Genomic DNA, 25002 nt, shown 5'->3' on the forward strand with positions numbered 1-25002 from the left:
AGGGAGGAGGGGGAGAAAGGGAGAGTGATAGAGGAAAGAGCGTGGGAGGGAGGAGGGGGAGAAAGGGAGAGTGATAGAGGGAAGAGCGTGGGAGGAGGGGGAGAAAGGGAGAGTGATAGAGGAAAGAGCGTGGGAGGGAGGAGGGGGAGAAAGGGAGAGAGATAGAGGGGGGAGGGGGAGAAAGGGAGAGTGGTAGAGGAAAGAGCGTGGGAGGGAGGAGGGGGAGAAAGGGAGAGTGATAGAGGGAAGAGCGTGGGAGGGAGGAGGGGGAGAAAGGGAGAGTGATAGAGGGAAGAGCGAGGGAGGGGGGAGGGGGAGAAAGGGAGAGTGATAGAGGGAAGAGTGTGGGAGGGAGGAGGGGGAGAAAGGGAGAGTGATAGAGGGAAGAGTGTGGGAGGGAGGAGGGGGAGAAAGGGAGAGTGATAGAGGGAAGAGCGAGGGAGGAGGGGTGGATGATACTTTAGAGCAGGGGTGGGCAAACTTTGTCTCAGATAAAAATAAAAGTTGTTCGATTTGTCTCATCAAAATCAAGTTGAGGGACGGAAAAAAGGGCATTTATTTGAAAATATAAAATCTATATAATATATATATAAAATATAAAGCTCCATTATACTTTCTATCTAGCATCTAGTTGATGACGTTCAAGAATGGCCTGGAGTGTTTTCCTCCTCCTCCTCCTACCCTATCCTCCTCTTCCTCCCCTATCCTCCTCCTCCTATTCCCCTATCCTCCTCCTATTCCCCTATCCTCCTCCTCCTCTTTCCTCCTCCCCTCCCCTTCCCTCCTCCTCCTCCTCCTCCTCCCCTATCCTCCTCCCCTATCCTCCTCCTCCTATTCCCCTATCCTCCTCCTATTCCCCTATCCTCCTCCTCCTCTTTCCTCCTCCCCTTCCCTCCTCCTCCTCCTCCTCCTCCCCTATCCTCCTCTGGTTTATGTGAATGTGTGTGGGTTTTGTGTGAGTGTCAGTGTAGTGTGTGAGTGAGTGTGTATATAGTCTGCATACACAGTATAGTCCAGTCAGTGTGTATATAGTGTGTATATATAGTATGTATATATAGTCTAGTGAGTGTGTATATAGTGTGTATATAGTGTGTATATATAGTCAAGTGTGTGTGTATATAGTGTGCATATAGTCAAGTGAGTGTGTATATAGTGTGTATATAGTCTAGTCAGTGTGTATATAGTGTGTATATATAGTCTAGTGAGTATGTATATAACAAAGTATTGAGAAACGTTTGTTATTGACCAAATACTTATTTTCCACCATAATTTGCAAATAAATTCATTAAAAATCCTACAATGTGATTTTCTGGAGAAAAAAATTCTCCATTTGTCTGTCATAGTTGACGTGTACCTATGATGAAAATTACAGGCCTCTCTCATCTTTTTAAGTGGGAGAACTTGCACAATTGGTGGCTGACTAAATACTTTTTCCCCCACTGTATATAGTGTGTATATATAGTCTAGTGAGTGTGTATATATGTGTATATAGTGTGTATATATAGTATGTATATATAGTCAAGTGTGTGTATATATAGTCAAGTGTGTGTATATATAGTCTAGTGAGTGTGTATATAGTGTGTATATATAGTGAGTGTGCATAGAGTCAATGCAAGATAGGGTCAGTGGGTAACCATTTAATTAACTATTTAGCAGTCTTCTGGCTATTTAGCAGTCTTCTGGCTTGGGGGTAGAAGCTGTCGGACAGGCTCATAGAGCCGATGCTCCGCTACAGTTTGCCGGACGGTAGCAGAGTGAACAGTCTATGGCTTGTATATTGACTGGTGTTGCTAAGCCTTTAGTAACTCAAAATTAATTATTAAACTTAAAAGGGGGTGCCAAGGCTATATTATCGCATTTTACCTTTGATATTGCGACACTACAATTTATGAGTTGGCATTGGCAGGTGTTGCAAGAAAGCATAGACATTAAAACCTGCCTACAAATGAGGTCATGAGGGAAGTGAACATTTAATCAGAGACAAAGAACACTTTCATCAGACAAGGAAAACTTTCAATTATTTGAGCCTCCATTAATGTTGTCAACCCAACTCTTCATGTTCTAATGTCGATGCACCCCAGCTTGTTGGCTGCAATGGTGAGGGATCCAATTAACATTAATATCACTATGAGTTCACATGGCGCTGGTGAGAAACTTTATTTCTCCGTTTATTATTTTACGACCGAAGATCATAAAGATATTTACGAAGATAATAGAGGGTATTTTTTAATTTTTTATTAAGAGCTTGACTGTTTCCTGTCTCTCTCCAGAGACAAGTCATCCAGCTACTGGTGAGTCACACAGAAATGTGCACATTCTCAAAAATGATTTTCAGTGAACCAAACCTCTGTACTTATTTGAGATGAACAGATACAGCTCTACTAAAATAAGACAGAATGTGAATCCCCATTATAGTTGAATTTTCGTCTGCGTTTTGCGCCATTTAAAACACAGCAGTGACGTAAACTTTATCCTATTTAAAGTGAATATGCAAACATCATGAATTGACCTTGCAAATCTTCTCATTATTAGGCTATTTAGCACCGTCTACATTGGGTGTAGGTTAAGTACTCTACCAAACAACCCATGATGAGTCAACCTGCATGAAGAACACATGGTTTCGTTTAGGCAATTTCATTCGTTTGACATTTGGCAATGTGAACACGACCAGACCAAATGGAGAAAAAAAATAAAATGTAACAAATAATCAAACTCTGATTAGAACTATAGCAAACTAACTTTGTGTGAAAAGTAACATATTACAGACACTAGAACGGCAAACTCGGACTAACAAACTACTCAATATCTCTACTGTTCTCCTGATTAGAAGTAATTACAAGTAGGCCTGCGAGGAGTGAAAAACAACCTCAATGAGGAAGAAGTCTGGGAACATCTTTGAGGGCATTGCAAAACGTGGAGATCCAACGTTGCTCAACAAGATCTACCCAGAGCTCTACATCACAGAGAGTGAAGGGGAGAACAAAGAGCACGAGGTTTGGAAGATGGACGATACGGCTCGGACCAAAGCATTTCAAGACCATGCAATCAACTGCAATGACGTCTTCAAATCCATATTCCAACAAGAGGCATCCGTCAGAACTCTGCTGACGAAGGGTATCGCTGGCATCGGAAAATCAGTCTCGGTGCAGAAGTTCATCCTTGACTGGGCAGAAGGACGAGCCAATTAGGATGTAGATTTCGTCTTCACCCTTCCATTCAGGGATTTGAATCGAAACAAAGACGACCAGTACAGTCTGTTGGAGCTGCTGAGTGACTTCCACCCTGAACTTTCAGATATGGAAGACACAAAGAAGGTGGTCGACTGCAAAGTCGTGTTCATCTTGGATGGTCTGGATGAAAGCCAACTTCCACTGGATTTCCATAACAACAAGAGGTTGTCTAATGTAACCAAGACAACATCAGTGGATGTGCTGCTGACAAACCTCATCAAGGGGAATCTGCTTCCTTCTGCTCTCCTCTGGATAACCTCCCGACCAGCAGCAGTTGATAAGATACCCTCCGACTGTTTTGACCGTGTAACAGAAGTTCGGGGATTCAACGACCCATTGAAATAAGAATACTTCAAGAAGAGATTCAGTGATGATGAGAACCTGTCCAGCAAAATCATCTCACACATAAAGACATCGAGGAGTCTCTTCATCATGTGCCACATTCCGGTCTTCTGTTGGATTACTGCCATGGTTCTTGGGAACATGTTGAGAGGATCCTGTTCTGAAGAAGTCCCTAAAACTCTGACTGAGATGTACATTTGTTTCCTACTCACTCTGACAAACCTGGAGAACAAGAAGCATGGGAAAAATGAAACAGACCTTCGGAAACTGTCAGAGTCTGACGTACAGATCATTTTGAAACTTGGAAAACTAGCCTCCCATAACCTGTTGAAGAGCAATCTGGTGTTTTCTGAAGAAGATTTGAGAGAGTGTGATATTGATATCAATGAAGCCTTTTTGGGCTCAGGGATGTGCACAGAGATCTTCAGAGAGGAGGACCCAATGTTTAGAGTGAAGTTGTATAGCTTTGTGCATCTCAGCATTCAGGAGTTCTTCGCAGCACTCTATGTTTCCCATTGTCATGCCAATGGTTTGCCATGGATTTCACCATGGGTTTCACTATATTTCGGAAAGCTGGATACATTGCATGACTTACACAGGTGTGCAGTGGATAAAGCGTTCCACAACAAGAACGGCCACCTGGACCTCTTCCTCCGCTTCCTTCTGGGCATCTCACTGGAGTCCAATCAGATCCTCTTGAAATGCCTACAGCTCCAGACAGAGGGAGACAAAGAGAGTATCCAGAATACCATCCAATACATCAAGGTCAAGTTATCGACTGAATGGTTTGTTTCCTCAGAGAGGTGTATCAATCTCCTCTACTGTTTGATTGAGCTGAAGGACAACTCCCTGGTGAATGAAATTCTAAAGTTCCTGACCTCCCAAAGTCTCTCCAAGATTGAGCTGACACCTGCTCAGTGCTCGGCGCTGGTGTACATGCTGTTGATGTCAGAGGAGGTGCTGGATGAATTTGACACGAGAAAATACAACACGTCAAGTCAGGGCCGTAGCAGACTCCTCCCAATAGTTAGATACTGCAGGAAGGCTATGTAAGTTCAGATGATAGTGAATTTACATTTACGTCATTTAGCAGACGCTCTTATCCAGAGCGACTTACAGGAGCAATTAGGGTTAAGTGCCTTGCTTAAGGGTACAGATAGATTTTTTACCTAGTCGGCTCGGGGAATAGAACCAGCGACCTTTCGGTTACTGGCAAAACGCTCTTACCCACTAAGCTACCTGCCTCCATTTACTTTCCTAAGATTGGTAGATTCCCGTAGTCACTTACGACTATTAGTATAATTTACACTATTTTTTATGTCCTTTATAAGCCCTTTGTTTTCCCCTCTTAAGGCTAGTAGCCTGCTATTTCACAGACGACTGCGCTGAAATTTTGGCATCAGCTATCCAAATGCCTGGCTCACACCTGAGAGAACTCAGCATAATCTACAGCCAGCTGGAGAACCAGAAGCCCTTCTTAGACGCGCTGGCAAGTCCCAACAACAGACTAGAGTCACTAGACATCAGTCATATCCAAGGGTTTTCAACAACTGAGCTGGAGGTGCTAACTGCTGCACTGAATCAATCTTACAGTCAGCTGCACACACTAAGGTGAGCAATTATTAGTAAACAAAACAAAAAAAAGAGCAAACCAAGAAAAAGCTTCTTAGTAAAGTGGAAGAAAAATAGAAACGGAAGCCGTTTGTGACATGAATGGATGGATCTACAGCTTCTTCTTCTGCTGGCAACTAGAAATGCAACAACGGCACCTAAGTGATGTTAGGCGACGGAACAGGGGAAGTGAGCCAAGTGTTTAGCTGTTTGAAGTCCATTTAAAAGACTCTTCTGTAAACTTGTTTACTACGATTACACTCCGTAAGAGACTAAAGCATGTAAGTCCACAAAGTGTAGAAGGATGATCCACTTTGTTGTAATCCATAGGTTTCCTGGGTGTTGGCTCGACGAGAGCTGCGGTGAAATTGTGGCTTCAGCTCTGGCGTCAGAGAACAGCCATCTGAGAGAGCTGGACCTCAGCGACAACAAACTGACAGACACCGGGGTGGAGGGGATCTCCACTGGGCTTATGAGTCCACACTGTGAACTGAAGATACTGAGGTGCGATATTTACGACAACAAGTGTTTCGAATCGTGTCAATCCATACAGCCCCTTTTAATTCCATATTCTCTCACGCCAGACTTGTCCGTTGTGAGGTCACTTCCTGTGGAAGTTTGTCCCCTGCTCTAGCAGCCTCCCAGTTGGAGGAACTGCATCTGAGCTGCAACACCCTGGGCGACATGGGACTGAAGCTGCTCTCTGCTGGACTGGAGGATCCACACTGTCAGATACAGAAACAGGGGTGAGAAATGATGATGCTGTAAAAAAAAAAAAAAAAAAAAAATGTAAAGTGTGGTATACATACATACAGTTTTATTTAACATTCTATATTTCTGTGCACAGGTATTTGGATAAAACCAAATTCAAATTTCAATCTCTCTCTCTCTCTCTCTCTCTCTCTCTCTCTCTCTCTCTCTGTTTCTCCTGCTATCTCTCTCATTCATCTCTTAGACTGAGGCAGTGTAATCTATCAGAGTTATCCTGTGAGTCCCTGTCCTCTGTCCTGTGTTCAAACTCAACCCTGATAGAGCTGGACCTGAGAGACAACGACTTGGGGGATTCAGGAGTGGAGCGACTCTCTGCTGCACTGGGGGACCCTCGCTGTGCCTTGCAGGTTTTGGGGTGAGAGGCTCACATATTGATGTAAGCAAACCCTTTTGAATTGAGTATGGCACCCTAACTCATTCCAACTGTTCTCTGCAGGCTGTCTGGTTGTCTGGTCACAGAGGAAGGCTGTGCTTCTCTGGATTCAGCTCTGAGGTCAAACCCCTCCCACCTGAGAGAACTGGACCTGAGCTACAATCACCCAGGAGACTCTGGAGTGAAGCTGCTCTCTGCTAGACTGGAGGATCCACACTGTAGACTGGATAAACTCAAGTTAGTGTAATATGTTATGTGTACACTATTTAGTTACTTTAATATTCCTTTAATATTCCTCTGCATATTATGATTATTTCTTGACATGAACTATTTCTATTAAAACAATACAGTGTGGACTTGTGTGGAGAGTGCAGGATCAAACCAGGCCTGAGGAAATGTGAGTCTGACTGATGTGTAATATGATATACAGGGTTTCTTCAGTTTGACATTTCCTTTAAAACAATGAGAAAGTACCGTCAGCTAAACAGAAAAACATTTAACTTTCTTATTTCCCTGGCTCCTCATTGTGCATGTGTGTTTTCTACAGATTCCAGTGAGCTCACCCTGGACCCAGATTCTGCACACATTGACCTGAGGCTGTCTGAGGATAGGAGGACAGTGTTGTGGAGAGAGGACAATGCTAACAGTCAAAGTAGTGCTAGCATAGGAAACGAAGCTAACAATGCTAACAGTGGGGATGGTGCTAGCATAGGAAACGAAGCTAACAATGCTAACAGTGGGGACGGTGTTAGCATAGGAAACGAAGCTACCAGAGGGGAAGAATCAAATAAATGGATTGATCCATCAATTTGTACAAGATCCCTGTCTGTGCATTGTACCAAGGGTTTATCTACTGGACGTTTCTACTGGCAGGTGGAGGCCACAGGATGGTTTGATATTGGGGTTATTATCAACGAAAACAATAGTATCTACAATATGTATGACCTCGTGATAATATGTATGACCTTTATGGTATAATGATGTCATGCCATAGTGTTGTGAGGACAGAGGAAGAGTTAAGAAATGAGAGGTTTGGGGCCATAAAGTCTTCATTCCATTATGTCAAGGTAGATTAGTGATGTTTAGGATAGCATGAGTGATGTTTAGTATACTGACTTGGGGTAAAAAGTGATGAACATCAAAGACAGGGAGTGCCCATGGAGACTTGCCAAATGTATGTGAAAGGAATGAGAACCAAAAGGCTATATAAGATAGAGGGTCTTCTTTGTCTAGTTAGTTCAACTGACGAAGGGCAAAGCCATGTCCGTTTGTTAGATGAACCCACAAGCTTGTGATTCAATAAATACTTGGTTTGAAATCTCCACAGAATGTCTAAGAATATCCTTGCATCCTTGATTCTTTGATACCTGAGAAACTCATCATAACAGATTGGCGTCTAAATGAACAGGATGCAGTTCACAGCTCAACTAACAGGTAAGCAGACTTTCATTTTTTGAATTCTGTCAAAATCTGCTTATCTGTGGTAAAGCTGAGCTGTAACGAACTGTAAAAAGCAATATTTTTAAATGGGGACGATGAGTGGTGTTGAATGATGTAAAGGGATGTAAGGAGAAATATTAAATTACACAATGACATGATGCTATGATTCAAAACAAGGTGTGTTTATAGTAATTAGCATAAATTGGTAAAGAGAGACTCTGATGTGTAGTATCATCATGGGAGTAAATTAGGTTATGAGACTCTGATATGTAGCATCATCATGGGAGTAAATTAGGTTATGAGACTCTGATATGTAGTATCATCATGGGAGTAAATTAGGTTATGAGACTCTGATGTGTAATATCATCATAGGAGTAAAATAGATGAAGCTCTGATGTGATGTGTCATCATAGGAGTAAAATATATGAAGCTCTGATGTGTAGTATCATCATGGGAGTAAATTAGGTTATGAGACTCTGATGTGTAGTATCATCATAGGAGTAAAATAGATGAAGCTCTGATGTGTAGTATCATCATAGGAGTAAAATATGTGAAGCTCTGATGTGTAGTATCATCATAGGAGTAAATTAGATGAAGCTCTGATGTGTTGTGTCATCATAGGAGTAAAATAGATGAACCTCTGATGTGTAGTATCATCATAGGAGTAAAATAGATGAAGCTCTGATGTGTTGTATCATCATGGAAGAATTCATGAAATAGAGAGATGTGTAGTATCATTATGAAAAGCGATAAACGTCTTTGGTAGACGAACGTAGAAAGATGCGAGGTTCGAGTCCTCAGGGATAAACGTCTTTGGTAGACGAACGTAGGAAGATGCGGGGGTCGAGTCCTCAACATGACGAGATTATAAAATTGAATCCTTGCTATAGGTTCGAGGCCTTTGATGTGAAAGATTCATCATAAAGTTCATAAAATAGTTTTGAGGCCTTTGATGTTGTCACGGTTTACTAAGCCAGAACCCAGAAGCAGACCAGGACAAGGTGAGTTGAAACGAAGGTGAGTATTTATTTAACAGATTCAAAAAAACGATGCAGAATAATCCAGGGGACAGAGCGGGCGGCGGAGATGAGTTGGTGGAGGTGCAGTGGCAGATCCAATAATGGCTCGGCAGCCGCCGACAACCAGGCAGGGGTTGGGTGAAGGTTCCGGGAGATTGACTGTAGATAGAAACAAAACGGAGGTAAGTACACGGCAAGACAACAAGGTGCAAAACAACAAAACTAACGCTAGAAACTCAAAGGCTGATACGCTGACAAACATACTGTTCATGGCTAACGATCCGGCAGGGAATGGATGTCAGGTCAGAGCTTATGAAGGGTGATGATCAGGACCAGGTGTGCAGATCGCTGATGAGATGCAGGTGCGGGTAATAGGGAGATCTCCCGCCTAGCAACGTCGCCCGGCAACCAGGCAGGGAGCGTTCAAGAACCTTCAGGAACAGGAGATTTAGAGCAGAAAAAATGGCAACATAGGCAGGAACCGACTCAGGACGCAGGGTTCATGACAGATGTGAAAGAATCATCATAAAGTTCATAAAATAGGTTCGAGGCCTTTGATGTGAAATATTCATCAAAAAGTTCATAAAATAGGTTTAAAGCCTTTGATGTGAAAGAATCATAATAAAGTTCATAAAATAGGTTTAAGGCCTTTGATGTGAAACAATCACCATAAAGTTCATAAAATAGGTTTAAGGCCTTTGATGTGAAAGATTCATCATTAAGTGTTAGTCGGGAAGAGGTTCAAGGCCTCAACCGTGTTATACAAGCCCTGTCACAATAAGTACTGTGGATGAATTACGCAAAAGGGCTAGGAGATGGAGCCAATGACAGGTAACATATTGAATCATAGCACCAAAAATGACATTTAAAGGCGAACTACATTTAAAAAAAAAACATTATCAGAAGTGGATTTGATGCAAGTATTTAAATTACTAACACTGAAAGTTACTAACATTGCATGGGTGATAAAGAATATCCTCAGAAGAGTATTTATAAGGGGTAAATAGAGCTTGATGTTATTGTAGAAAGTAGTGGAAGAGTCTGAGTTTTCTGGGACAGGAACGGCAGTGTCCTTGGAAATTACAGTCTGTTTTTTTTTGGTTCCGCTGAGAGAATGAAGGAGAGGCTAATTTGGGTTGAATGAGGATTGTTAAACTAACTGAAGGGATTATTTCATGTGAATATATAGAACTTTCTAACGTTCTATAAGGAGTTGTGACGATTTGGAAATGGTAATGACAAAATCATAATTAGAGTGCCATGTCTGTATTATATTTTTTCACTCAAACGTAGACATGCGTCGTGGGTGAAGAAAGTAATAAATATGGGTTTTCTAAGTTTATACCGTTGTTGGATCATGTGATAGTGGAATAAACTGACCATAAGTAATGTTGTTTCAGACGTAATGTATAATATTGTACAAAGCAAATAGAGGGTTCAATTGAAATAATTATCATGGTAGAGCTAACGTAGTACAGTGAGGGAACTTCATTTTGTATCAGAGGGTCAGATGAGAAATCATTGTAATGGCGCTATTGGTGGAAATCTATTTATCATTTCAAGGCATGGAGTATCAATCTGCATTTATGAGTGTACATTCCACTGCTGATGTGTTGATTGAATGGGTACGACGGAGTATTTGGTTTGGTGATGTTGAATGTATGATTTGAAGCGTGTGTGGTTTAAATAGCAGGACTCTTGTAGCTCGTTTGGTGGAGAATGGTGCTTGCAACGCCAGGGTTGTGTGTTCTATTCCCAAGGTGGGCTGGAATAAGTATAACAATGTAAGAGCTTACTAATTGTGGGTCGCTTGGGATACGAGCGTCTGCTAAATGACTAAAATGTAAAAATGTTAACGAGTATGGAGAGAAGAGTGCGTGATAGTACATTTTTTTGGCATTTGAATAAGGTTTTGATAGATTAAATGAGTGAGAATGGTGGAATATGTCTATAAATAAATTGGATCGTGATAAATGGATGATTTCAATATATGATGGTAAACTACAGCAAGTGTTTGGTGTTACTTGTAGCCTACTTAGAAAGGATAGTTGACTAGATCTCATTCATTCTGTAAATGGCGGAGTGATGGTTTCATTGCGTGGCTATGATTTTAGTTGATAAACTGAACCAAACATGATGTTACTATGGCAATTTAGGATGGTTAATGTTGTTAAGTTAGTTTTTAAACCCTATGATAGAGGTAAATGCAGAACGTTGTTTGAAAGTGTGTTTTATTAGGACTGGTAGTAAAAATGGAAGAATTTCAATTTTTGTCTGCGGGTATTAACCATTGGGGCTTGCTGAAACGCGAGAGCGCTGAAATGGACATTATGGGTTACGTTAGGTGTACAAGGATTGCGTATTTTGTAGGAAGTCATAGGAGGTTGAATATTATCGGCAGGAAATGGCAAACTAGTTAGCGGTGAGAGCTAGTGCGGTTTTCATTGGGTGACGTCACTTGCTCTATGAACTGGAAGTAGTTGCTATGCAAAGGCCGCGGCTTTTGTGGAGCGACGGGTAACGGTGCTTCGAGGGTGACTGTTGTCGATGTGTGCAGAGGGTCCCTGATTCGAATCCAGTAAGGGATAGAAAGCTAATCTTTTACATTGATGCTATTGACGTGAATTACTGGTTTCATTGATAACATTATAGGAAAGATGTTGTCCTACCAATCCATGTCAGATAGGAAAACATAGTAATTAAAATTGCATATCGGTGAATTGATGTTTTATTGGTTTTGACTATAACTTTAAATTAATGTCTCATCTGTTGAGGTACCGTTATGAGGAAAATTAGCGGTAGAGTATGATAGATATTGTAGAGGGTTTAAAAAGTAAGTAATTTAATTGGTTGATGAGACAGGTTGACTTGATGTTGAATTGGATTGTTTAATAGAAGTAATTATTTCTATTTAGGAGAATGAGAATATGTTATTAAGTAGTATTGCTTTGTGGAGACGATTTACTAATGAAGAACATGTCTAGATAGTTGAATAAGGAACGATATTTGATAATTGATCATTTTATTATGACATTATATAGTTTGTTTAAAAAGCCGTGTGTTATGCAAATGGTTCATTACTTCAGATAACGATAATCTGTTTATGGTATGTTGAATGATGGGAGATAGTTGTTGTTGTTGGCATGATGGATTAAGTAGACATCTTTTTATGGGTTTTGGATTATGAAACAATAGGTTTATATTTTAATAACATCAATGCAACAGTTTGCAATGATTAAATTACTAAAAAGGGGTTGTAGGTTTATAGTGGAAGGTGTACTTAACTTAATAAAACGTGTTATTATCTAGTGTCTTCTAAGTGGGAGTTTTTTTTCCTGGATTGATGGAAGTCTCCTATAATATTATGTTAGGGGTAAAGTCGGACACAACGTATCAATTTTTTTTTATCGATGCTGGGGATAAGATATCTAGTCTTACTTAAGAGGAGTACTGCTAAATGGCATATTATATATTATTATATTATTATATATATTATATATTATATTATATATAATATTATATTATTATATTATATACATGATTGTATTGGATAATGTATGAAATTGGACATTTAGAGGGAAGTTAGGAACATTAAAAGGGGTAGCTGATATTTCCTATGTTGTTGATACAGTAAATGATAACGGTTTGTTTGATGTGGGATCACAAGGAGCAGATGTAGGGGTTCAATAATCATGCTGAGATTTAAAGAGGATATGATCTGAAGGGTGATCAATTCAACAGAATCATTGTAAACTCAGAGGAATTTTGAGTGGTTTTAATTTTGTGAAAGGTTTTATATAATATTTTTATTTGAGTAGTTATGAGGAGTGAGATTGATACAAATGATTATTGATGAGATAGGACTGTGGATGTATGTATCATGTTTTGTGTGTAATTACTATCTTTGGAATGTTGATTATATGTTAACAACATGTATACTTTCTATTCCAGGAGAAAGGGCATTTCTTTATCTCATTGGAATATTGCCCAGAGCTAGGGTGGAACTAGTTAGTAAAATTAAGTAGTCTTGTTTTTAGGTTGTAATAGGGAGCTACCAAATTAAATAAAGCCTGGCCATGTTTGTTTTATTTGTTTTCCAAATGGGTTTTTCAAATAAACACACAACTCACCTAGGATGATGTTATAAAAGGTTGTTATTTTTATTTAAGGGGATTTCAACAGGTCAAAGGTGATACGTCTTAAAGGAGCACACACAATGACTTTTTATTTTTATTTTTGACTGAGTTTTGGGTATACATGATTTCTTATGAGAATAAATGTCATGAGGATTTTATGTAAACTTGGGGTACATAACATTTATTAGATGTTTTGAATGTTGGTAATGATTAGTATACTATCAATTCGTTGAATGATTTCAATGACCTCTGAACTCTGTTCTGACGTGCTTGTGTGATCTGATCATCCACACTAGTAATCCGAGAAACAAGGGCTGAGAAATGTAAGATAGTTAATTTTACTGAGTTGAGGGTAATTTATTATAACTGATTGTGGTTTATAATTTGATTTTAATATATATGATTTGGGCTAGATAATAACAAGGGAGAGAGAGAGCTATCCTGAATGAGGGATAACTGTTGATAGTTATGTATACTAATCTTGGATTACTTTACGGGATAGAAGTAAATGGAGGTATTATCAAAGGTTGTCTTTTTAATTTCATTTTTTTAGGGTTTAATTAACAATGTTGGTGTTTTGTTTTCGAAAGCATGAATCACGTTGTGACTCATGTGTTCAAAAAAGGGGGTAGTATTGATGGTATGAGGATTTCTTGGTATATTTGCATATTGTATTAAGAATATGAGCAGTAGAAAGTCATGTGTTATGGGTTAGATTAAATGTTTTAAGGGAAAATGTATTTGTGGTATAAGGCAGAATTTAGAGGAGGCCTTTCTATGACATTAGTGACTATAACAAGATGCAAGAATGTGAACTTCCTAATCTAAAAGGCTTATCAGGAAGGATAAGAAGAAAGGTTGAAGTAGCATGCTGTGTCTCAACTAACAATGTTATCCAGACTTTCTTTAGAAAAGGTGATGGCTTCTCTGACAGACCTACCGGGAGAATCTGGACATTTTTTGCAACTTGGAGACTATGTGGTGGTAAAGGATTAATGAAGTCATTGATGGACAACACCCAAGTGGGAAGGTTAGTAATAGGTGTTAATGGCTACCTTGATGGAGGGGCAAGTAAGAAAGAGAGATTCCTAGATCTATATGTAACATTGTAGGACTTTTCTAACACAAAGGAGGTATGGATAGAGGGGAGATTGAACAGGTATCATGTCAACCAATGATACAGAAGGCTACGATGAAATTGACGATTAGAGATGAGGATACTGTTGATGACAATTATCAGGTGATAGAGGACGACGTTTGAGGAATGACAATGATGAGATGTGGGTTATGGCTGAGTACCTGAGTGGAGAAACAGAGTTATATACCTCCAATAATTTCAAGATTTTTCAGATTTTTCAGCAATCAACTGACTGTCATTCCATTCGGTTATATGTATTTAAAGGGTTTATATAATAGAAATTGGGAGGTATATTAGGAATTGGTATTAGGAATAATTGTTAAACCATAATAATTTGTCATATGGTGAATGTTTATAGGGATTTATTGGTTTAGAAATGAAATTAATTAAACTGTTGTGTTTTTGTCTTCTAGTGAGGTAAATACAGATGGTATCTTAATGCATAATAAGGGATAATTTGGCATAGAATGGTGTGAACCTAAAAATAAGTAAAAGTAAGAAGACTGAAGTTATTTCTATTTTTGATATATTCATTTGCATATATTGTAATATCCATGTAATTTACAAAGTGTCACGGATCTTTGTATTTGTGGGGATGATGTCATGATGGTCACAATTTATTTCTATGTATGTTTTTTTTGATTGCATGTCTCAGAAATAGGGGTTATTTTAAAAGGGGGGATAATGATCTATGTGGGATTTTTCCTTATATATGTAAAAATGGGGTTTTGACTACATAGATTATTATCATGAATATATAGTAGTTAATTATGTGTTTATTTTTTACTCAGACTGAGTTTATAGAGGTTTGAGAGGTTTGATATCGCATAAGATAGATGACTGAGAATTTATACCTTTGTTGATTAAATATATTGAGAATGGAGTTGGATTCAGGTATGAATGGTGGAAGCAATCAATTCTCAGTTATCTAGCATAGTTTAGGATCTAGTCAGAGATGTGTGTACTACTAATGGGAGAATATTGTATTTTATATACAGTTATATGTGCATTGTTGGGGTTAAGTCGTGTCACATACCACAAAGAAAAAAAGAAAAAAAAAAGAGTGGATTGATATGATGTTTTTATGGTATAATGATGTCATGCCATAGTGTTGTGAGGACAGAGGAAGAATTAAGAAATGAGTGGTTTGGGGCCATAAAGTCTACATTCCATTATGTTAAGGTAGATTAGTGATGTTTAGGATAGCATGAGTGATGTTTAGTATACTGACTTGGGGTAAAAAGTGATGAACATCAAAGACAGGGAGTGCCCATGGAGACTTGCCAGATGTATGTGAAAGGAATGAGAACCAAAAGGCTATATAAGACAGAGGGTCTTTTTTGTCTAGTTAGTTCAACTGACGAAGGGCAAAGCCATGTCCGTTTGTTAGATGAACCCACAAGCTTGTGATTCAATAAATACTTGGTATTAAATCTCCACAGAATGTCTAAGAATATCCTTGCATCCTTGATTCTTTGATACCTGAGAAACTCATCATAACAACCTGGAATAGTATAAAAGTAATCCTTCTACCCCCCCCCCCCCCCCACCCACCCCATAAAAATAAAAATAAAAAGTGGTTGTCCCACTTGCTATCCCAAGTTGAATGCAGCAATTTGTAAATCGCTCTGGATAAGAGTGTCTGCTAAATGACGTAAATTTAAATGTAAATCTTGCCTGTAGTTTTATAATTTATTTTAAAATAGCTGTATTGATTTTTAAAGCCCTGCACCTGAATACATGTCTGATATGCTTTTAAGATACTGTATGTGCCCGGTCGGTCCCTCAGATCCTCTTTTAGTTGTTCCAAAGTTGAGAACCAAAACGTTTGGTGAGGCTGCCTTCAGCCACTATGGTCCTGGCCTTTGGAACAGCCTGCCGGAGGATCTGAGGGCCTCAGAAACTGTAGACAGTTTGAAGAGCTTAAGACATACCTTTTTAGCCATGCTTCTGCTTAGTCATACTATCTGTTGTATATATCTTATTTATTTTCATTTATTTTAATGCATTAGTCTCTCATGTCCACTGTTATTGTTTTACTATTTTAATTTGTCTAATTTATAAAACCTATTTGTGTCTTTCTAACCTTTTATTTTATTTGCTAAGCACTTTGAAATGCATAATCTGTAAGAAATGTGCTCTGAAAATAAAGTTTGATTTGGTTTTGATCAGGAACATATCCCACAGTAGAGCCATTCAACCACAAACTTACATTAATATGCAAAGTGTCTCAAAAGATTTCGTACATATTTACTAGTGTGTAATGCAGTAATACTGTGATTAATAAGTACTTAATAAGTACTTCTCAAACAGCTTAATAGTCTGGATAATTAATTAATAAAAATGTTATTTCAAGCATTATGAATTTCAAGTTATATGAAAAACACTAATGAAACCAGTTTTTTTGTTGGGGTTCAGATCCCCTTTATTTTTATTATTAAAAATAGGCAGTTCAAAGGAAAGGTGGAGATGGTGGAGACTTTCAGATGCAGAGTGTGGCCCAGAGTTGTGTGTGTGTGTGTTTGTGCTTGAGTCACTCCTCTTTGGGGAGGCTGATGGTGCATGTGAAGAACTTCAACACACGTCGGAAGAATCGCAGAACGCCATTTTTCTTCCGCTTCTTTGTTTCGCTGGACACCTTTGCCACTGAGTTCAACGCCTCGGTCACTCCGCTGCTCACCTCAGGACAGCTCTCAGTAGATAGCTGCATCACCTTGCTGAGGCCATTTCCAGTGTTCAGACGGTTTTCAGCAGCCGCTGTCTTCTTTTTGTCACTGGACACCTCTTCCACTGCGTTTGGTGCCTCAGGCACCTCACTGAACACCTCAGGACTTCCCCTGCACACCTCAGGACCTCCATTGAACACTTCAGGCACTCCACTGCACATGTCAGGCACTCCACTGCATACCTCGGGTCCTCCACTGAACACCTCAGGCACTCTGATGCACACCTCAGGTCTGCTGCACACCTCAGGACAGTTCTCAGTGGATAGCTGCACAACCCTGCATAGGCCATTTCCTGTTTTCAGAAGGTTTACAGTAGCCTCTGTCTTCTTTGTGTCACTGCGAACCTCTTCCACTGTGTATGAGGCCTCGGGACCTCCACTGAACACCTCAGGCACTCTAATGCACACCTCAGGACTGCTGCACACCTCAGGACGGCTCTCAGTGGATAGCTGCACCACCTTGCTTAGGCCATTTCCCGTTTTCAGATGGTTTCCAGTAGACTCTGTCTTCTTTGTGTCACTGCACACCTCTTCCACTGCGTTTGAGGCCTCAGGACCTCTGCTGCACACCTCAGGAAGGCTCTCGGTGGATCTGAAATAGGACTAAACAGACAATGCAGCGTAATGAAAGAGCAAGAACAACACATCTGTCGCTTTTCAAAAAACATACCACAGACATCCAAAGTCAAAGATTATAGTAGCTAATTTAAAATATTGTCCAGATTGAGACAACCCTGATACACCCAATTTACAAAGATGCTTGACCTTTCATTTACAAAACAGGCTTCTTGTTCATTACCTTTGGGAGTTTTGTAATCATATTATTGAAGTCTCGGTGCAGCTGATCTTCCCAGCCCTCCTTCAGCCACCCTTTGGGGTTCACCACCTTGCTAAGGACATTTTCAGTGTCCAGAAGGTTTTCAGCAGCCGCTGTCTTATTTTTGTCGCTGGACACCTCTTCCACTGCGTTTGGTGCCTCAGGCACCTCACTGAACACCTCAGGACTTCCCCTGCACACCTCAGGACCTCCATTGAACACTTCAGGCACTCCACTGCACATGTCAGGCACTCCACTTCATACCTCGGGACCTCCACTGAACACCTCAGGCACTCTGATGCACACCTCAGGACTGCTGCACACCTCAGGACGGCTCTCATTGGATAGCTGCACCACCTTTCTCAGGCCATTTCCAGTGTTCCGAAGGGCTCCAGTAGCCTCTGTCTTCTTTGTGTCAATTGACACCTCTCCCACTGCATTTGACACCTCAGGCACTCCACTGCACACCTCAGGACCTGTGCTGCACACCTGTGAACTTATGCTGCACACCTCAGGACCTCTGCTGCTCACCTCAGGACCTCTGCTGCTCACCTCAGGACCTCCGCTTCTCACCTCAGGACCTCTGCACCTCTGCACCTCACCTCAGGACCTCTGCACCTCACATCAGGAACTCTTCACCACACTTCAGGACCTCTTCTGCACACCTCAGGACCTCTGCTGCACACCTCAGGCACTCTGCTACACACCTCAGGACCTCTGCCACACATCTCAGGAAGGCTCTCAGTGGATCCGAAATAGGACTAAATAGACAATGCAGAGCAATGAAAGAGTAAGAACAAAACAATATCTGTCCTTTTTCACAAAACATACCACAGACATCTAAAGTCAAAATGTATAGAAGCTAATTTGTAATATTGTCCAGTTTGAGACAACTCTGATACACCCAACTTGGAAAGACACTTACGAAACAGGCTTCTTGTTCCTTACCTTTGGTAGTTCCGCAATCATATCATAGAATTTTCGGGTTAGCTGAACTTTACAACCCTCCTTCAGCCACACTTTGGGCTTCACCACCTTGCTGAGGACCTTTCCATCTCCAGCAGCCTCTTTCTCCACACCGACCAGGGCCAGCGGTTCAGCGGTTCAGACTCCACTGAAGCCTCCTCGTTGGTGTTGTCAATGTCAGCAGCCCCAGCGACACTGGCCGGGCACTTGGTCTTTGGTCTTTTCTCTTCAATTAGAGTTTCCTTTGAAGAGGTCTCAGAATGTCCATAAAGCTCAGAGAGCTGTAAATGGACAGAGACATACATAACTATCTGTATAGCACTTTGTGACATCTGCTGATGTAAAAAGGGATTTATAAATAAATGTGATTGATTGATATCCTATAGCTGTTTCACAAATAAAACAAACCAAAGACATCCAACGTTGATAGTAACTCCTATGTAATATTGACCAACTTTTACCACCATATTATACACAGAAACGACAAAGATGCTTGACATTTTATTCAAAGAAACAATATTGGCATTGTAGATGGCTCTTATGTCTTACCTCAGTGGCCAGGCATGTCTCATCCTTTAGGTGCAAGAAGTTCAACTTCCAACGCTCCTCTTTCAGAAGCTGGATGTCTCTGTCGGGCGCAGTGTCCACGATGACATTTGGTATCCTTAATTCATCCTGAACTCTCTGGCCACTGAGCAGGATAACTATCTCTGTCTCTGTTTCCTGTAATTCCAGGCCCCTCTTTGCATCCCAAGTCTATGTAACAACATAATATGTCATTAAAAGACTGTTGATGTACCAGGTGAGACTGGACACTGGTCCATCATTGAAATGATGGGGGAAATTATGAATTTGAACTGATAGCTATTGCTTTTCTCTGGGTACAAAAATGAGCTTGCTGATATTTGAAGTGCTTTACAGTGGGTGTACTGTTTGCTCTACAGAGTCCTCACCAATTCAGCTACAGAGACCTTCCTCCATCTCTTCCATGTCTCTGCCTCACGCCTTCATGTGAATATGGAAATGTATCAGACTGTGTCTGTCTACACTATCCATCAAACTATTGCTATCATCTAATATATTTTGATACATTCAGGTTATTATTTGGCCTTGTGTACTGATGTGATAAACTCAAGTTACCTAAATGAAGTATAAAGTTTCGTACTTCGTATTTAAAAATAGTCAGAGAACACTGCACTTACTCCAGGAAGACTCTTTTCCCTGCCAGGAGCCAGTCCTTCATTGGTCTCAGAGGGAGGTCCAGTGGGAGCCTTCCCTGGGCTTTCAGCATACAGAATTGCCTCTTGAGCATTTTCTGCAATAGAGTCTTCAATTAGTGACTAAACCAGTTAGAATGTGGCAATCAGAGAGTGATATGAATTGGTTCATGGCAAAAACGTACTGCTCCTCCATGGAGAGTGATGAGGCCTTATTGATTATAAATGTTTGTTGGCCAAAACCCTGCAGAAAGAGCGAGGGTTACTGAGCACAGTGCCCAACACCAGATGTCTACAGCAGTACATCTATCTTTTATTAATTCATGCTGGTAAAAGTTATCTAAATGGGAAGAATATACATTATACCTTACATAGAACAAGACCATGCAATATAAACAATGAAAATGCAGATGAGATTAATGAGATCTTAATTATGATGAGGAAGCAAGTCATCTTAGATTGTCGATAAATTGGTTGTATATCTAATAGATTCGATATGATCCAAGTAACGTTATTTTTCTCAAATGTCGAATGCGTGCAATATCGGTCATTCTCATTATGGGAAGACCTACTTACCTTACTGAGAACAATAAAAAATATTGATTGACTTGAATGAAGAATGCGCGTTTGCTATAGATGAAGTTGCATATTCAGGAGAAGGCACCACTACCACTAATTGCATTGGGGTGTTTCTGGACTGGCCGGCCAGCACGCTGTCCTTTTACAGCGTCTCCTCTGACGCTATGACACACCTGCACACGTACAATGACTTGTTCACTGGACCCCTTTACCCTGCATTCAATATTCACACTGAAGAGGAGCAGGAGGGGTCCATCAGATTGTTGTAACGTTCATTAAGGCCCTTCAATATTCACACTGAAGAGGAGAAGGAGGGGTCCATCAGATTGTTGTGACGTTCATTAAGGCCCTTCAATATTCACACTGAAGAGGAGAAGGAGGGGTCCATCAGATTGTTGTAATGTTCATTAAGGCCCTACAATATTCACACAGAAGAGGAGAAGGAGGGGTCCATCAGATTGTTGTAACGTTCATTTAGGGCCATGTCAAGGTTTAGAAGAAATGACTGTGATTATATCTTCTACTAATGACATTGTGTAGGTTTAGGGGGACCTCTGGTTTTCTACTGAAGGGGTTTGGCTGCTGTTGTAACCTGACTTCATTGTCCTTCGGTATCTTAGTTCATGAATGACAGATGAAGATCCATTGGTAGCATGGTCATTTATATTTATTATGGATTCCCCATAGGCAGCAGCTACTCTTCCTGGGGTCCAGCAAAATAAAGGCAGTTATACATTTTAAAAACATGACAACAAACTTTACAATGCATTCATAACAGATTTCACAACATATTAAGTGTGTGCCCTCAGGCCTCTACTCTACTACCACATATCTAGAACACAAAATCCATGTGTACATGTGTGTATAGTGCGTACGTTATCATGAGTTTGTGTGCATGTGTCTATGTTTGTGTTGCTTCACAGTCCCCGCTGTTCCATAAGGTGTATTTTTTATCCGTTTTTAAATCTAATTTGACTGCTGGCATGAGGTACTTGATGTGGAATAGAGTTCCATGTAGTCATGGCTCTATATAGTACTGTGCTCCTCCCATAGTCTGTTCTGGACTTGGGGACTGTGAAGAGACCTCTGGTGGCATGTCTTGTGGGGTATGCATGGGTGTCCGATGCCATGTCAATACCTCTCACAAATACAAGTAGTGATGAAGTCAATCTCTCCTCCACTTTGAGCCAGGAGAGATTGACATGCATTTTATTAATGTTAGCTCTCTGTTTACATCCAGGGCCAGCCGTGCTGCCCTGTTCTGAGCCAATTGCAATTTTCCTAAGTGCCTCTTTGTGGCACCTGACCGCATGACTGAACAGTAGTCCAGGTGCGACAAAACTAGGGCCTGTAGGACCTGCCTTGTTGATGGTGCTGTTAAGAAGGCAGAGCAGCGCTTAATTATGGACATAGTTCTCCCCATCTTAGCTACTGTTGTATCAATATGCTTTGACCATGACAGTTTACAATCCAGGGTTACTCCAAGCAGTTTAGTCTCCTCAACTTGCTCAATTTCCACATAATTCCTTACAATATTTAGTTGAGGTTTAGGGTTTAGTGAATGATTTGTCCCAAATACAATGCTTTTAATTTTTGAAATATTTAGGACTAACTTATTCCTTGCCACCCATTCTGAAACTAACTGCAGCTCTTTGTTAAGTGTTGCTGTCATTTCAGTCACTGTGGTAGCTGACGTGTATAGTGTTGAGTCATTCGTATACACAGACACACTGGCTTTACTAAAGATTGAAAAAAGTAAGGGGCCTAGACAGCTGCCCTGGGGAATTCCTGATTCTACCTGGATTATGTTGAAGAGGCTTCCATTAAAGAACACCCTCTGTGTTCTGTTAGACAGGTAACTCTTCATCCACAATATAACAGGGGGTGTAAAGCCATAACACATACGTTTTTCCAGCAGCAGACTATGATCGATAACGTCAAAAGCCGCACTGAAGTCAAACAAAACAGCCCCCACAATCTTTTTATCATCAATTTCAGTCATTTGTGTAAGTGCTGTGTTTGTTGAATGTCCTTCCCTATAAGCGTGCTGAAAGTTTGTTGTCAATTTGTTTACTGTAAAATAGCATTTTATCTGGTCAATTACCATTTTTTTCCAAAAGTTTACTAAGAGTTGGGAACAGGCTGATTGGTCGGCTATTTGAGCCAGTTAAGGGGGCTTTACTATTCTCAGGTAGGGGTATAAATGTTGCTTCCCTCCAGGCCTGAGGGCACACACTTTCTAGTAGGCTTAAATTGAAGATATGGAAAATAGGAGCGGCAATATCGACCTCTATTATCCTCAGTAATTTTCCATCCAAGTTGTCAGACCCCGGTGGCTTGTCATTGTTGATAGACAATAATACTTTTCCACACTTACTTTACGGAATTCAAAATTACAATGCTTGTCTTTCAAATTTGGTCAGATATACTTGGATGTATAGTGTCAGCGTTTGTTGTTGGCATGTCATGCCTAAGTTTGCTAATAATTAAAGTAGTTGGCAATATCAGTGGGTTTTGTGATGAATGAGCCATTGATTCAATGAAGGGAGCGGAGTTTGCCTTTTTGCCCAAAATGTCATTTAAGGTGCTCCAAAGCTTTTTACTATAATTCAATGTCATTTATCTTTGTTTCATAGTGTAGTTTCTTCTTTTTATTCAGTTCAGTCACATGATTTCTCAATTTGCAGTATGTTTGCCAATCGGTTGTACAGCCAGACCTATTTGCCATATCTTTTGCCTCATCCCTCTAAATTATATAATTTTTCAATTCCTCATCAATCCACGGGGATTTAACAGTTTTTACAGTCATTTTCTTAATGGGTGCATTCTTATTAGTAACTGGGATAAGCAATTTCAAAAATGTGTCAAGTGCAGTGTCTGTTTGCTCCTCAGTACACACCACGAACCAACAAATATTATTTACATCAGCAACATAGGAATCACTACAAAACTTATTGTATGACCTCTTACACACTATATTAGGCCCAGCCTTTGGAACTTTGGTTTTCCTAGATATGGCTAATATATTGTGATCACTACATCCGATGGATTTTGGATACTGCTTTCAAACAAATGTCTGCAGCATTAGTAAAGATGTGATCAATACATGTTGATGATTTCAGTTCCTGTACTGTTTGTAACTACCCTGGTAGGTTGATTGATAACCTGAACCAGGTTGCAGGCACTAGTTTACAGTTTGAAGCTTTCTCTTGAGTGGGCAGCCTGATGAAAGCCAGTCAATATTTAAATCACCCAGAAAGTATACCTCTCTATTGATATCACATACATTATCAAGCATTTCACACATGTTATCCAGATACTGACTGTTAGCATTTGGTGGTCTATAGCAGATACTGACTGTTAGCATTTGGTGGTCTAGGCAGGTGAACCTGTAGCCATATTACTTCAACAGTATTTAACATCAGATCCTCTCTAAGCTTTACAGGAATGTGGTTCTGAATATAGACAGCAACACCGCCCCGTTAGCATTTCTGTATTTTCTGTAAATGTAATAACCCTGTGTTGCTAACACTCAAAGGTATTATCTAAGTGAGTTTCAGAGATTGTCAGAATATGAATGTCATCTGTTACTAGCAAATTATTGATTTCATGAACCTTGTTTCTTAAGCTACATATGTTAACTTGGGCTATTTTTAACACTTTTCTGGAATGCTTCATTCTTTTTCTTGCTTTACTGGGAAGCTTAGCAGAGGTAGACATATTCTGGTTATTTTTATTAGTGCAGGGTGAGCTGCACACAGTGGACTTCCTACTAGGGCACACCACCTCAGTGGCAACAGTATTACTCTGGTTCATAGGCATATGAGTACTGCATACAATAGCTGTAGGATCAGCAGAGGCATTCCGGGCAGTAAGAGGGACATAAATTAGGTTATTTACATTGTGTCTTCCAATGTCCCTAGGATAATGTACATTTCCTGAAGCATTATGACAACTCAGCGACCCACATGTACATATTACCTCAACTACCTCAACTAGCCGGTGCCCCCGCACATTGACTATGCAACGGTACCCCCCTGTATATATAGCCTCCCTACTGTCATTTTATTTTACTGTATATATAGCCTCCCTACTGTCACTTTATTTTACTTCTGCTCTTTTTTTCTCAACACTTTTTTGTTGTTGTTTTATTCTTACTTTTTTTGTTTAAAATAAATGCACTGTTGGTTAAGGGCTGTAAGTAAGCATTTCACTGTAATGTGTGCACCTGTTGTATTCGGCGCATGTGACCAATAAAATTTGATTTGATTTGATTTGATTTGATTTGATTTGATTAAATGAGCTGGACTTGGGTCATTGATAAGTCATTGTCTCAACGCAGCCTTATAATGCTGTGAAATGATCCAGGAACCCAAATGATTTGGATGGATCCCATCCTCCTTATAATACAAGCTTTGTTTCCAGAAGGTATCAAAATGGTCAATAAATGATTCATGTAGGTACTGAACTGTCTGTCTGGTCTGTCTATTTAGGCGTAACGTCTCATCAATGCACAGCTAACGTTGATATATATCCATGACAACATGATGTGATAATTGCCCCTAAAGCGTATCATAACTTGCTATAAGAATTCATTAGAGCTCCATGCATTCCTAACAGCTCCATGCATTCCTAACA

The 25002-nt window shown here is 40.2% G+C and overlaps 1 protein-coding gene and 1 pseudogene across 2 annotated transcripts; both read left to right on the plus strand.

Annotated features, from left to right (window-relative positions):
* Positions 1-2870: 2870 nt before the first annotated feature.
* LOC311115780 (protein NLRC3-like) lies at positions 2871-4625 on the plus strand (annotated as a pseudogene). The gene has a single exon. The product of its transcript is annotated as a protein NLRC3-like (transcript).
* A 358-nt stretch (positions 4626-4983) lies between these two features.
* Positions 4984-7305, plus strand: LOC311115781 (ribonuclease inhibitor-like; the record flags this gene model as incomplete). Its single annotated transcript, XM_084190917.1, has 7 exons — positions 4984-5183; positions 5514-5687; positions 5768-5929; positions 6139-6309; positions 6391-6564; positions 6678-6724; positions 6875-7305. 7 exons carry the CDS (start codon positions 4984-4986, stop codon positions 7303-7305), a joined length of 1359 nt encoding a protein of 452 aa, XP_084047043.1.
* Positions 7306-25002: the final 17697 nt, after the last annotated feature.

The sequence above is a fragment of the Coregonus lavaretus genome, assembly GCF_964263955.1.
Source record: "Coregonus lavaretus genome assembly, contig: HAP1_SCAFFOLD_351, whole genome shotgun sequence".
NCBI classification, from domain to species: Eukaryota; Metazoa; Chordata; class Actinopteri; order Salmoniformes; family Salmonidae; genus Coregonus; species Coregonus lavaretus.